Source organism: Malaya genurostris, chromosome 2 (genome assembly GCF_030247185.1).
Source record: "Malaya genurostris strain Urasoe2022 chromosome 2, Malgen_1.1, whole genome shotgun sequence".
In the NCBI taxonomy this organism is placed as follows: Eukaryota; Metazoa; Arthropoda; class Insecta; order Diptera; family Culicidae; genus Malaya; species Malaya genurostris.
The window spans coordinates 54861963-54877036 of NC_080571.1; the positions used below are offsets into that span (position 1 = coordinate 54861963).

General features: G+C 37.9%; 2 protein-coding genes across 2 annotated transcripts; one reads left to right on the top strand and one right to left on the bottom strand.

The window, feature by feature from the left end:
- The first annotated feature begins 3582 nt into the window (after positions 1 to 3582).
- LOC131432801 (small ribosomal subunit protein mS33) lies at positions 3583 to 3957 on the top strand. The gene has a single exon (XM_058599321.1). It carries the CDS (start codon positions 3583 to 3585, stop codon positions 3916 to 3918), a length of 336 nt encoding a protein of 111 aa, XP_058455304.1. The 3' UTR covers positions 3919 to 3957.
- On the bottom strand, positions 3948 to 10534 carry LOC131432797 (eukaryotic translation initiation factor 2-alpha kinase-like). Its single transcript, XM_058599316.1, has 3 exons — positions 10063 to 10534; positions 4551 to 7434; positions 3948 to 4489 (listed from the first exon to the last, which is right to left on the bottom strand). The coding sequence occupies exons 1-3, from the start codon at positions 10239 to 10241 to the stop codon at positions 4190 to 4192; spliced, it is 3363 nt and encodes a 1120-aa protein (XP_058455299.1). The 5' UTR covers positions 10242 to 10534; the 3' UTR covers positions 3948 to 4189.
- Positions 10535 to 15074: the final 4540 nt, after the last annotated feature.

Sequence of the window (15074 nt, forward strand, 5' to 3'; positions counted from 1 at the left end):
TTAACTGAATAACTGATAATTTAATCAGATGAAACTGAGCTCAAGAGCTTCAGTAAAAAAACCGGACGTTTGGCCGGATGAACTCTTCAGTCACTTCGGCTAATCGTTCAGTCATGACGTCACACATGAAAAACTGTCCCTAAAACTGAACGTTTAACACTTCTAAATAACCAAACATTTTTTTCTGTATCCCAACCCGTCGGGTTCGGGTTCGGGTCAGGCTACGGGTACAAATAACCGAAACACGACCATCTCTAACGCACAGTACATGATTGTGAAAATGAATTTCTATCTGATACTGAATATATGTATATGTTTTTATATACATATATAGTTCCAAGTGCAAATGACAGTTTCTGTTGGTTTACATTCTCTTTTAATTATTACGGCAAATTCCAGTAATTTCCAACAAATTCTACAGTGCATATCGATAATTGATGGTTTTTTCTATTATCCTAGGTGAAGTGTTAGATGGAAAGATTGCTTATTGGACTGTAATACTCGAAAGAGAAAGTAAACAAAGAAAAACTGTCATTTGCACTTAGGACCTTTTCTTGTGTTTGTCTTCATATATGCAAATAAAACTCTAAATACATTTACCATTTCGATAGTCATACGATAGGGCCTAACTGCAAATGAGAGCCTCTCTTTGTTTACTTTCTCTTTTGATTATTACGGAGCCATTACTGCAATTTATCCAAAGTTTCCAATTTCAATCGGAAGCTTGTCATTCTACCTTGAAAGTTTTACGATGAGTAAGGCGTCAAATATAAAATCAGTTCTTTAAATCATGAAAGAAAAAGTTAACAAAGAGAAACTGTCATTTGCAGTTAGGCCAAATACAAATAATAATACCCCTAAGTCCCATACAAACGAACCGCCAATGTTTGGTTCACAGCCTGAACAAGTAAGCCTAGCAAATTACTCCCTTTCGTTGCGATAGTTTGAAAATGTGGAAGGAGATCGTTTCTGGCAACGCTTTATGCTAGTTGCTACGGCGCAAAACAAGTTTGTTTGTTTATGTTTTCCGTTGTTGTATTGCAACAAATTCAAAGATACACTCCAGCTAATCGATGAATGAAGAATTTCGATATTTTTTGGCAGTGATGGGACTTTATTTCATAGACGGGCCTTGGTGTGGAACATGGGTACGATTCGTATACGTACCACGGAAACAGCGATTAGCGCTCTACACGATAAAATAAAAGTTAAAAGAGAAACAAATGCAAGCTGTGTATGCGTTTTCCCAATAGTCACTCATATATGCGTGACCCAGACAAATTGATTATAGCCCGAACGGTGGCAGACACAACAGTTTTTCTTTCATGATGGATAAACTTATTAATTGAATTATTTTCTATTAGTATTATGACGTAAAGGTTCCCCGCATTTAGCAGATGTTGGAAAAATTCCTACTCCTCTGACGGGAGTGATTTGCAATGTGAAGAACGGATGGCTACCATAACGATTCGGTGAACAGTGCCGAGACATTCTAACATATAATACTGAGCAATTTCCGAAAAGCCAAGGAGCAAATTTCTGAAAAGCCAAAGAGGACAAAAACAAAATCAGATATGGAATAACCATATCTCATACACAACAACATAGTTCAAGTTTATTTTTCACTACAATAAACAGTAACTATGGTGAACTTGTTCTTACCCTTCAGTGTTGCTAGTTTTATAGAAAACTCGTTAAAGTACATTGTCACTCTGACAGTGTATCATGACAGTGTACCGCACGATGCAAAATGTGTCCTTGAAAATTTGTCGAAGTACTCCGTATTATAATTTGTATTTGGTTAGGCTCTTTTGTCGTGGGACTGTCGATTTGTATTAGAAGCATTTTGTTTTATTTTGGTTGAAACACCTGTTATTTCAAATGCTTTGCATCAAATGCAGAAATCTTTTGTATTATTATGAGCAAACTATAATTCTAACAAAAACATTGTAGTAGTCTTTTTATTGAACTTTTAATAACAGATAGATCTGGCCGCACTGAATCTACCAACGTAACACTAGAGTGACTATAATCAGAGTGGCGACAGCTGTTCGTTTCGAATGACAGCTACCAGTTCCAAACGAGCAAACGACATGTCAATTCAATGTAGAGCTAATGGAATGTTTTGAATTGTTGCCAACATTACGGATGAGATGTCGTCACTCTGGTTATAGGCACTCTACGTAACACCATTACACTATTCTGAGATTCTAGTTCCGGTCGAGAGAGTGTGAGTGTGTGTGTGTGTGTGAGAGAGAGCTTGGAAACAAGTGAAAGCATGATTGGGGAAAAAGCACTAAGAAGCCAGACCTGCATTGTATTGTTATCCAGTAACGCGTGCTGACGAGAAAAATCACGCTCAAATGAAAGTACTCGGAAAGCATTGCGTCGAGTTTTATTCTTCTACATGTTCCTAATTGAAAAGACTAGCTTTTTATACACAATGCAGAACCATTTTCGAAATAAAAGTTTTCCAGCTTTTAAATTGATAGTGTTTACTCTCTGCAAAAAAAAACCAACGGAAGCTCTCAAATATACCAACGATCTTCTTAAATTACCAACGTTATTTTTTTGTGTAAGAAGAACTGGTTTTTATTAGTTTTGTATATCAGAAAAACTTGAAGATTCAAATTTATGTTATATAATTTATTTTATTTAGAGTTAAACTGAAAATCAACACGAAAACGTGCAAATCGGGAAAGAATAAGAAGAAAACGAATCAGTCCGCATCTTCTCACTTAAATCCGATAAATTTCCGAACCAACTGGTTCATTTGGAATCGGCTATTGCACTGCAGTTGGAATTTATTCGGAATTCATTATGACTTTCACAATTTACATGGAATTCTAAATGAAAATCGGAATTGATTCGGATCTGATCCCGCATGTGAGGAATTCTGGCAATCGTCAGAAGGCTGACTGCATTCCGGCTGCTGTCAAAATTGTTCAGGCGAAATTGCGTCGTTATCTCGCCGTATATGTCTTGTTTATTTCTCTCTTCCTTCTTTTTTCTTTTTTAATTCGACTTCATTTGATATTCGTCAATCCCGCACAAAAATGAATCTTGAGACGAGTTAAATGAGATTGAAATATGGGTATGTTTGGTAGTGAGAAAGCACTGTTATTGGTAATAACATTTTCCATAATTAGTATGTATGAAGGGCAATAATTTATTGCCTTTCATGTGTACTTTTTAATGAAAAACTGAAACCAAGCCGCTAAAAATGTAGAACCGATTCAAAACGGTTCTGGCAATTTTGTATGGCAGAATCTGACAGAAACAGAACCGTTGATAACCGCTAGGCGAAATTCTCTACCGGAAACGGTTGTTGCCAGACATTTGCCGGAATTCTGCACCAGACATAGCCAGCCGTCTGGGGGAAATCTGCCCGCCGCGTACAAGTGGGATAATGTGAGAGGTAGTTGAATATTACAAGGGTTTTTTTTGCTGTGCATGTAGAATTTAAACCCAAATTTACTTGCTTTCTGTTGACCGTGTTACGACAAAGATTCTAATGTCAAGTTACACAATTTTCATAACAAACAGTCGAACACACTGTCTTTTTTTTGAATACGTACCAGAATGTCCAAATATAAGGAACTTGTGCAACTTTCGACCACTTACGCCCGTCGGATGAATCACCTATCTAATCGAATTTTCGGAGAAGTGACCCGAACTACCAATCCCCAATCGATGAAGGTAGTTAAAATGTTCAGCGAGGAGCCTGTCCAGTGCCGGGATTATGTGAAAAACTGGTACCCTAGACATGTGGAAACCCACCTTCTGGCGATGAAGCTGCGAGAATATGGACTGTTTCGGGATGAACATCAGGACTTCAAAGAGGAAATGAAACGATTGCGAGCCCTGCGAGGAAAGGCTCCACCGAAAAAGGGCGAAGGAAAGCGAGCTAAGAAATAGATGGTAGTATAACCAATAAACACTGTAAGTTAGACCTATTGTGAGATAAAACTTTATTTCATCTAGTGAATATTACAAATCTTAACAGAACCCTTGCTTTATTTCTGACAAGTCACAATTTAATACTTGTTTTTTGTTGTCAGACAAAAAACAATACTTGCTGAAAGTATAGGGTCAATATATATTACGCTTAAATGATAGAATAATTTAACGTAAGCCTTAGGCTTTGATAATAGAAAAAGAAAAATTGACGAGTTTAAACCTTCAGTTATCAGAAAAAGGTTTGATTTTGATTGCTTCCGGAGCTGGAACTGGTGGTGACCGTGTTGAAGGATCGACTATCCTTGCGTCTGGGTGGAAGCTCGAAATGCCACTCACTGTGGTCGGAGGAATCCGCCGATGACGGGCTACCGCTTCCGGTCGACGATAGATCTTCCGCAGATGACCGGGTTTGCAGTTGTGGAGTCGAACGGCTTGCCGGGATTCTTTTCAACGGTGGACGTGCTTTAATGCCGAAAGTGGTCGGCCGATTTCCGGGGGTGTCCGAGAGCATCAATTTCAGCAGTTGATACTGGAATATAAAAAACAAAAAATCGTTGATTAGAGTTTGGTTGGATTTAGATTATACCTACCTCATCTGTATACGTTTTCTCGAAATTGCTTGGGAACTGATCCTTTCGAACATGCTTGAGTGTAACTATACGCTCCATTTCGGTACCGAAGCTTACCAGTAGCTCAAACAAGATGAGACCCAATGAATAAATGTCCACTTTATAATCATACGGTAGTCCTTTCAGTTGTTCCGGTGACATATACAGCTGTGTTCCGACCTGGCGAGTATGCCGATCTTTTGTTCCCGTCACCATTATCATTCCGGGTAGATTGTGGTCGTTGTCGTATTGCAAATCACTGGAATCGGTGACAAGGCCAAAATCGCCGATTTTAATTCGTCCGTCGAGTGAAAAGAAGATATTGCTTGGTTTCAGGTCCCGATGTATAAGCCCTTTCAGATGAACATATTCCACTGCATTCACGATCTGTTCGAAGATTGGTATGATCTTGTCCTGCCGAGCAGTGAGATCATTTAAACTGAGCCATTCCTTGAGTGACTGCTTTCGGCACAGCTGCATTTGGATGTACAGATAAATTTTGTTGCTTACGATGCTTGAAGTGGCCACGGAATTGCTTGCCAACACGTCCATATGGCTTGTATTGTCAGATATTGCAGGTTTGATGACATTCCCAGTACTAGAGAGCTCCAGAGAAGCAGGTCTCCGTTGCTGGTATTTTCGTGCCAGTAGAGAAACCGGTGGTTTTGTCGGGGGCAGCTTAGAAGACGCAGATGTTGTTTCATGGAACGAAACTACATGATGGCTTTGAGAAGTGCTGTGCGAGGGTTGCTTGGAACCGTTGTCCTTTGAATCTCCCCCAGCGCTGCTGTCATGTTTAAAAATAATCGGAAACGAGTCGTCATCCGCCTCTGATTTCAACGGATCTGCCCGGAACTCGATAAAACTGTCCGACTGATCGATCTCGGCGTGAGACATTGAAAAGCTTGGTTCGGGAACCTTCCTCAACCAAGGCAATTGTTGTTGGCCGCTGGAATGTTTTGGTTTATTGTACTCTAGCTGGTTGCTCTGATAAATGCCGTTCGGGATGGCAGGAATGAGTTTGGAGTTCGGTGGTGATGTTTCCGTTGGCGTTTCAATGTCGATCGAAGTCGACAGGCAATTCCGTTCGATCCAGATTTTGTCCTGCGATTCTTGCCATCCCGGTGGCGGAGTCTCAGTCCATGCATGGAAGTACCGCACAATATTCGTATGCTCACAATGGGCCAACGTTTTTACTTCTCTCATCACGCGATCTTTCGATTCCGGTTTGTTCGGAAGGACGACACGCTTGATAGCGTAATGACAGTCGTCCAGTTTATTTTTAACTTCGAAAACAACTCCGAATCCACCTTTGCCGAGGCACTGCACCAACTCGAAATCCTCCTGAAATCTGGACACAAAATTATCCCCATTCGATTCGGACAGACTTCTGGAATTTCTGATCGCTGCCAGGGGTGCAAATTCTTCTTCGGTGGCTTCCACCGCAATCGGAACGGGAACTTCGACTTGACGTTCCACAAAGACGACGACTTCTTTTTCGTTTTTGAAACGCAACATAACGTTCAATAAGAAAGCCGTTGTGGCCGATATGACGAGAATTTCTTTCCACCAGAACCAAATTGAGATGATGATAACTTTAACCGGTGCGTCTGGGTCCATAGTAAAATCGAACAGTGAACTTTCGTTCCGAGATTCACCAGGGCCAATGGAAGGAGTGCCGGAATCGTTCGGACATAGCTGATTATCTTTCTGGTCCAAGTCTTCCGGGGTGTACAAGAAAAATCCCTCTCCGTTCACATAGTTGGACTGATACAGAACCGACCGGGCAATTGCCGTTGATTCGGCATACTTCAAATCTTCCTCCTCCTGTTCTGGCTGTTCACTAGCGTCCGTTATATATCCCGACACCTGCGGTCTGGCGGGATATGGTTTCCAGGGAATCATTGGATATTGGGTCTCTTCCGTAAGTAGTACGGATTGCGCATCAACCATCTGACGCGTCAACAACGCTGTCGATTCCTGGATGTACAGCTGCTTCTGATGCATGCCCAAATAAAGCGAAGGATTAATCATGTTATTTTCCCGCGGTTCTACCCTTGCCGAATCTTTTTCCATATTCCAAATCCAATCTGCTCCCCCGAACAAATCCACACTCATGATGTCATTTTTATCCTTAGCCCTCCATGCGCTGACGATCGGTTGATTAAAAGTATGCTTCCACAATATTTTAGTGGGAGCCGATTTACTAACAGCACACACGGTGCCATCGGGGATCACCACTTTCAATTGTAAATCTAAAATTGCGGGATCCAGCGAATCCGGTGATCCACCCCGACAGTCGCCATTCTTCAAAATCTCCAATTCGTGATGGCCGATGCTGAAATTCCATCGCTCACTGCCAGTACGGGACTCGACTGCGCGGACCGTTTGAGTTTGTCGACGAACTACCAGAACATCATCCTGCATGGGATCATGCTTTAGTACCGGATCAATTTCGTCCGTTGCTGAATCCTGTTGCGAACCATCGTGCAGTAAATCCGTTCCATTCCGACAACCGTTCATGTTACACTCGTATATTATCTTCCCGGTCCGGGATGATATTCCGTAGGACCGCGTTTCCTTGCCACCCGAAATTACCAAATCATCAGAGAATTTGAAAGAGGATTTCAACAAATCTTCGGCACTGAACGGAATCGATTCCATCGTTTCTCCGTCGAATTTGTACAGTCCACCACTGAGCGACGGAATCATGCGTACCCATTTGCCGTTGTTGGTCAGCTCTAACCGGTGAATACTGGAGGACAACAATGGTCCCGGGCCGGTTTCTACGCTCCACTGCAGTGCTCCGCCTTTGGTCAGATCCAGTGCCGACAGGCGTCCATCCAGTGTGGTGATGTACAACAATCTGCAAATAAACGGAAACAGAAAAGAATAGATGAATAGCTCGAACTTTTAAAGTTCGTGTGATGTATATGACTTATTTGTGTAAAACGGTTTCACTGTGTTTGCGGAGGCGATGTAGTGCTACAAAATGACTGCCAAACATTCCTATTTCTTCGATGCACGCAATGTTCAACAATTTTTTTTTCACTTGAGTGCACAAGTTTGAACCTTACCATGTGTATCTGAGTTTGCACCCTGCGATGAACTCAAATCGTACTCGGTTGGGTATTTAAAATAGGGCTCAAATTTGAATGTTGGGGTCATCTCTTTTATCGTAAAGCGTAGTGCTTAGAAATTTAAACACCTCAAAAAAGCCCCTATGCAAAATTTGAGTTAAATCGGATATCGGGGTAAGTGATTCCGCCCGGCGGTTACAGTTTAAGAATTTTGATCATTGACATGAAATTTCCGAAATCCGAAATCGATCTTTTTTATGGCAAATGTCTTAGTTACATGAAACGTCGAGATCTATAGTCATCTCAAAAAAAAAAAAAAAAGAAATAAAAACTTCGACCGAAAACATTTTGAGATTTTCAAAATCGTATTTTTCATTTATTCCAAGTGTCTGGTCGACAAATTATCGACAATGTCCTGTCAGACAAAACATTTTAAATTCTTACCCAATAAAATCCAATGTTGAATCAAGTCAGGCCATCTCATTTTTAAAATACGGCATGTTTACAATTTCAATGCGTTGATGAGCAAATAAATGGGATTTAAAAAATTCACAAGATATCGATTATTTTTTCCCAATAGGATTCTAGATGTTGAGCGTGGTCAGTTCGTGCTCGTGTCTCATCCGACACAGTCGAAAATGGCTTACGGTCGAGACGACAGAAACAAAGACAATACAGTGTAGTGAACAATAGAGTATACGAAATGGGCCAATACGATTTAACAAAGCCTAAGGTAAGGGCTCCCTATTTCATCTGAGCTCCTATTTCCATCTCATCCCTTCACCTCATTACTTTGAACATGAATAATATCTTACAACGTACCTGAACCGAACTGTGAAATGTTTAAAAATGAATATTCAAGCTATTGTCACACTTTTCCATTGAAAGAAATGGTTTTAAATTCTTCGGTGGTCGGTTTGCCTCATTTGCTCACGGTGAATTAAAAACGACAACCATAGGAAAATTGCCCTCAAATCGCTGCATGCTTCGAACGAGTGCAAAAAAATTCAACCCAATAAAACAAATAGTTAACTGTCATACAGTTAAAGCAACAACATGAGACAAGTTTTGCTGGGTAAAAGAGTATTGTACTCTGTGTTGAACAGTAGAGATGATTGGGTAAGCAATATAACATCATCGACGACGCTATTTGTGAACCAACTGCCCCTCAACCATTACTGAAAAATGGTTCCCACCACTAAAACCATGACCTCTCACTACGCAAGAGCAATTCAAACGATAAGAATCAAAACACGATAAGTCTCGTTAGCGATTTCTTCGTGCTAAAACCGGTATGAATTGTTCATGCAATTATTGAACACCTGATAATGGTATTGTTTTAAATACAACGCAGCTTCATATCTGAAAAACCAAAACACTGAGTCCAGTGAGACCCGTCGATTTTGAACTGATTTCGTCTAACACAATTTTACCTTGGTGCATTCATCGTTGATGGCGAATGGAACTAAGTGGCTTCGCGCCTTTTCTACTTTTCTAGAATGTACGACTTTACAGAATTAACTCCGACTGAACCGATCGCTTCTAGTTATTTTTTTCGTTTTTTCGTTTCTTGTGATACTCATGCTCTCTCTCATTGTGCATCCCTAGTAGACTGCCTACCGTTTCCCAATTAATTGTATCATGTCAACAAAGAAACCCTTAGAACATAAGACAGTTATCCGTAGAACAGCAGTAAACGATTGACTGCACTTGATGTTTTTTTTTTGCAAGTCTTATCACGAATAAGCACTACCTTGGAAGATTAATGCTTCACTACCAATTTTCACACTTCTAACAAGACAAGGTAATAGTGATTTAAATCATACCTTATCAGTAGATTTTTTTATTAATTCTGGTAGTTAGAAATGTTATCTAAAAAACTTAATGGTATTAAATTGATTCGCCTGTTCCATATGCCTGAAGATATCGTATACTGCATGACTCAGAGTCATTACCACAGTGGAACGTTCAATTATATCATTGCGACTGTGTAAATATAATAATCAAACAATTGAATTCATTGGAATCTAGTACGGAGAATTTTCTAATTTCAATTGATATTGGGCAAATGCCCGATCAGAAACATATATTTGCATTAAAATAAATCTTCGTTCTTTGATTCAAAAACTTTTAAGACAAATATTGTTAGTTCAATCAAAAAAAAATATTCTTAGTTTAATTAAAAATTAAAATAGATGCCGTTAGAACATGATGCAATCATGTTTCAACATGATCATTCCATCATCCATTTTTTGAATCAACAACAAACAATAACTATTTCACTGATTCTATCTGGACATAAAACAACTTCAAAATAACATACACACGCACACAATTTCAGTCCATTTTTAAACTTTTATCACTTTCTACCACTATCGTTCGAATAAAACAAAACAACCAAATAAAACACTTACCTATCACTGATATCACGTCCCCCTTCGACATCATCATTGCAGAAAGGCAACTTTTCCACGGGAGGACTTGGCGGCTGGTGGTCAGCGTCGATTGTTTCGCTAGACACCGGGGTAGAATTTCCCAGAAGGATGGTACCCGCCAGTAGCAGCGGTCCAATCAGCGTCGAGAACGTTGGCATGTCCAAACGTTTCTGCTAGTTTCTGCTCTTCCGCCAGCCAAGTGGAAAATCGACCGCTAGGTCAGACGAAGAACGGCTGAAGCGTTCGGTTCACGTCGATACATTTGTAGGGAACGATACTGCACGCAATTCTTGCTGCAATCATTGGAAGTTGAACTGCTTTCGAACCTAGACGTCACCGATAATTCACGAAATCACCCAAAATATTAAGCACAAATTATGAAGAAAAAATTTCGTCTGCTTTCAAACAGTGAAAATTTCCAAATTAACAACCACTCAAAAACATCCAACTTGGAACTGTCAAAATATGGGTTCAGCAGGTGGTACCGACTGACAACGTAACATCGCACATAATATACACGATGAAATTGGAATAAGTTCTTTTATGATTTTGTGTCTTATCTTAAGTTGTTTTCAAGTGGAGTACAACTTGAAGCTCAGACCCATTTGTACACGGCGGGTAGACTTCCCAGCAGACGGCTGACCATTTTCGCCGGCATTCTGTAAGTATTCCTGCAAGAGTTTCCTGCAGAGATTTTCGTCTAGCGGTTATTAATGGTTCTGATTCTTGCCATACAAGACTGACAGAACCATTTTGAACTGATTCTACATTTTTAGCGTCTTGGTTTTATTATTCCAATAAAAGGTACATTTAAAGGGCAACAAGTTATGCCAATAACATTGCTTTCCCACTACGCAAACATACCTATATTTCAATCTCATTTACTTCGTCTCAAGGTACGTTTTTTGTATGTACATTAAGGATTGACGAATATTAAATAAAATCGTGAAAATAAGAAGGAAGAGCGAAATAATCAAGACACGTAAGACGAGAGAATTACGAAATTTCGCCTGTGATAATATTGACAGCAGCCGGACTTCTGCCGGTTACCAGAAAACTTCACAAGCGGGGAGAACAGATATAAGTAGAGATTTCAATGTAAGAATTTAAAGGTCGTTTGGATAAGCGGATACCAAGTAGCATTTTGTCTATGAAGGCGCTTTGAACGGCTCAGCAATCTCTTATGGGCACTTGTGTTCGATTTTTCGGTAACTCATGCTTGCTAAATAGTACGCAACGGTGATTTAAACAAATTTCAACTTGTATGCTTTACACAGCTTATTTTCTAAATGTTTGTACTAACTTGGATATCTGCTCTCTGTGGTATTACTTTGTTTACCGTCACTGCTAAAAATCAACACTTTTTCGAAATGTGTTTCCCTAAATGCATTTCATATTTCTAAAAGAATTAAAAATCGAATCCGCTTCAAAAAACTTAGCGCGAAAATGTAGTGTGCAAGTGTCTTCACTATTACTTCTTAAGTGTGGTTATGATGATATTGAATGATTTGAACATCAGCCTTCAGTGTGTAGCTTTATGACATAGGTCAATAGCATAATATGTTTGTTTGGAGTGTCACCGTGCCCAAGTAACAATTCGAATGCCTTATGGTTTTGATTATAATTTATAGGAGTTTTGTAATTGCTTGTTCAATCACTACTTGTTTTATAACAACTATAATAAGTGTCGCTTTTGACAAGTAATATCATAGTTTTAAAAGTTTCTATAAAACCTTTTACCTAGACTAACAACTGGACTAAAAATAAAGCAATTTGTACTAGAATAAAACCATGCAAACACTCTTAATATTGCTTTAAAAAAATTTCTTGAAAACATTATTGTCAGTTAAATTCTTTCATAAATCTAGTTTTGTGTGTGTGCGTGTTCATTTAATGACAGTTCCATTCAGAGCAAATTTGAGGGTTCTAAAGTACATTTATGACACTTTTGTTGTGGGCTATTTGATTCATTGCTTCTTAGATTAAGTGTAATTTGCATTAAAGAAAATTTCATGGCCGCCATTATGATGTTCTTTGCCGTAGCCTTTATTGACATCAAATAAACTTCGAAATGCAAAAACGAGAAAGTATGCTGGACTTTTATAATTCATGAACGTATGCACAAGTTTTACCGCCACGAAATAGTTTTATACAAAAAAGACGATGAATCACAGAAAATAATTTTCATAAATCATGGAGACTTTTACAAAAACCGTATTTATTTCAAGGCGAATGGTTATAATTCTTATTTTTATCCATACATTCACGATAAAAATAAAAGCGCATGAAGTTTTTACGTTCGGTTAAAGCCTCAAACTTGTAAATAAAATTCAATGAATTCTTACTGATTGCATTCAACGCAGATATGACACATATAGTCAAGAAAAATATTATCAAAACGACAGTTTATTCAAAGCGGAATTCATTCCATTCAAAGAAATTTAATGTTGATCGTAAAGCTGGTTTCAAAATTTTCTTGAATTTGGAGTTTTAAAGCAGGTTTATGCTGATTCTTCATTTCGATTTATAAACATTATGAAGAATGGTCCACTTTGCAGGAACATGCTCTTATAGAGGTTTTCAGTAGGTTTTCGTGGAGTTTAAAGTTTTAATACAAGATTTATTATGTAGCATTGAAGATAGCTACAAGTATTTATTAATATTAAAAATGTTACTTGGGTGTTGATGTATATATTCTTCTTAATAGTATTTATTTGTCCAGACAATTGGGGCAATTTTAAGTGTCAAACTATAATAATGTTTTGAACAAAATGGCAGAAACAAACATTAAGAATTGATTTAGGCTGTGAAACATTTCGCGGTTAATTTTAACTTTTGGTTGAAATCTGACACTTGAGTGGTTATTTTGTGTCGAGTAGTTAAATTTAGCTAAAACTGCGGCCCTTTTCGAAATTTGACACACGGAAAATTATTTGGGCTTATTTTCCACTGGAAATAGTTTCAACTAAAGAATTAATAATAGAATTTGCATTGCAAGATTTTTTCAGTGTCGGAAAATAACCATCGATCTGTCAAAAATAACCATGCTCTCGAGCAGAGTTATTTTTGACAAAATAAAATTAACCGCTCGAGTGTCAGATTTTAACCAAAAGTTAAAATTAACCGCGAAATGGTTCAAAGCCTTAACCTAATTTTCCATCACGTGTTCTAGAAATTGTTTACACAGTAAGTACAATCATTTAATTGCTGGTGAATTTGTATGTAAAACGTTTCAGCAAGTTACAGCTTCCCTTTGTATATTCTATCACGCAAACTCTTTGTATGAAAACTTAAGTTATCGACGGAGTATTGTAAACTTGGTGAGAGAATTATAATCATACCGCAGCAATCAGAAGAGAAAGTAAAAAAAGAGAATATGCCTGTTGCTGAAGCAGCCTTTTTAATAAATAAACAGAGTTTGTTTTATTTTTTTGTTTCTATGATTCATAAAATGTTTGTGTTTTCAGGTAATAGAATCGATCGATCGACTGGGCTGCTCGAAGCGTCTCTATGGAAGAATTGCTATTTGGTGATTACTTTTTGAAACAACCGTAAAATTTCTCACACAAATAGAAATATCTACTTCTTTATTTTTTTTTTTTTTTTTTTATATATAACTATTTATTGGAATATGAGTTAAAATTAAATTATTAAGATTTAAATTGGGTGTTCAGCCACAAGTGGTGACTTTTCAGCCCTGTTATATATATATATGATTTGGTTATTACCATGAAGACATCATTTGCTTCCGCAATTCTGAGATTTTTGTGTAGGGAAAATTCTAAACCTACTTGTATTGTGTAATGGGGAAAAGGAACTTATATACTAACTTACTAACTAATACAGAGAGCGAATCGATTCAATTGAAGATTGCATCGATTTTTGTCGGAATTTGCTTATAATATTATGTGACATTACATCTAATGGTTCTATATTTGTGAGTCTGTGTAACTCATTTGTACTAAACCAGGGAGGACGCTTCAGAATCATTTTCAGAATTTTATTCTGAATCCTTTGAAGCGTTTTCTTCCTGGTGGAACAACAGCTTGACCAAATTGGTACCGCATAAAGCATGGCTGGTCTGAAAATTTGTTTATAAATTAACAATTTGTTTTTTAGACAGAGCTTAGAATTTCTGTTTATAAGAGGATATAAACATTTAATATATTTATTACACTTTGCCTGGATTCCTTCAATGTGATCCTTGAAAGTGAGTTTTTTGTCATACGTTAAACCTAAGTATTTAGCTTGATCAGACCATGTCAATTCCAAGCCATTCAATTTGAGAATGTGATTATTGTTTGGTTTAAGAAAAGAAGCTCTTGGCTTGTGAGGAAAGATAATTAATTGCGTTTTTGCTGCATTTGGTTTAATTTTCCATTTTGACAAATAATCACTGAAAATATTTAAACTTCTTTGTAGGCGACTGCAGATCACTCTTAGATTTCTACCTGTGGCTAACAGACTTGTGTCGTCACAGAATAGCGATTTCTGACAACCAACGGGTAGATTTGGAAGATCAGAAGTGAAAATATTATACAAGATTGGAGCTACACTCGAACCCTGCGGAACACCGGCTCGTACGGGTAGCAATTCAGATTTACAATTCTGATAGCTAACCTGAAGAGTACGATCAGTTAAATAATTTTGAATCATTTTGATCAAATAAATAGGAAACTGGAAATCAGACATTTTTGCTATTAAACCTTTGTGCCAAACACTGTCGAATGCTTTTTCTATGTCTAGAAGAGCAACTCCAGTGGATAACCCAGAAGATTTATTTGATTTTATCATGTTCGTTACTCTGACAAGTTGATGAGTAGTTGAATGTTCATGACGAAATCCAAACTGCTCTGGTAAAAAAATTGAATTCTCATTTATATGAGTCATCATTCTTAACAAGATAATTTTTTCAAAAAGTTTACTGATAGAAGAAAGTAAGCTAATTGGGCGATAACTTGATGTTTCTGCTGGGTTTTTATCAGGTTTTA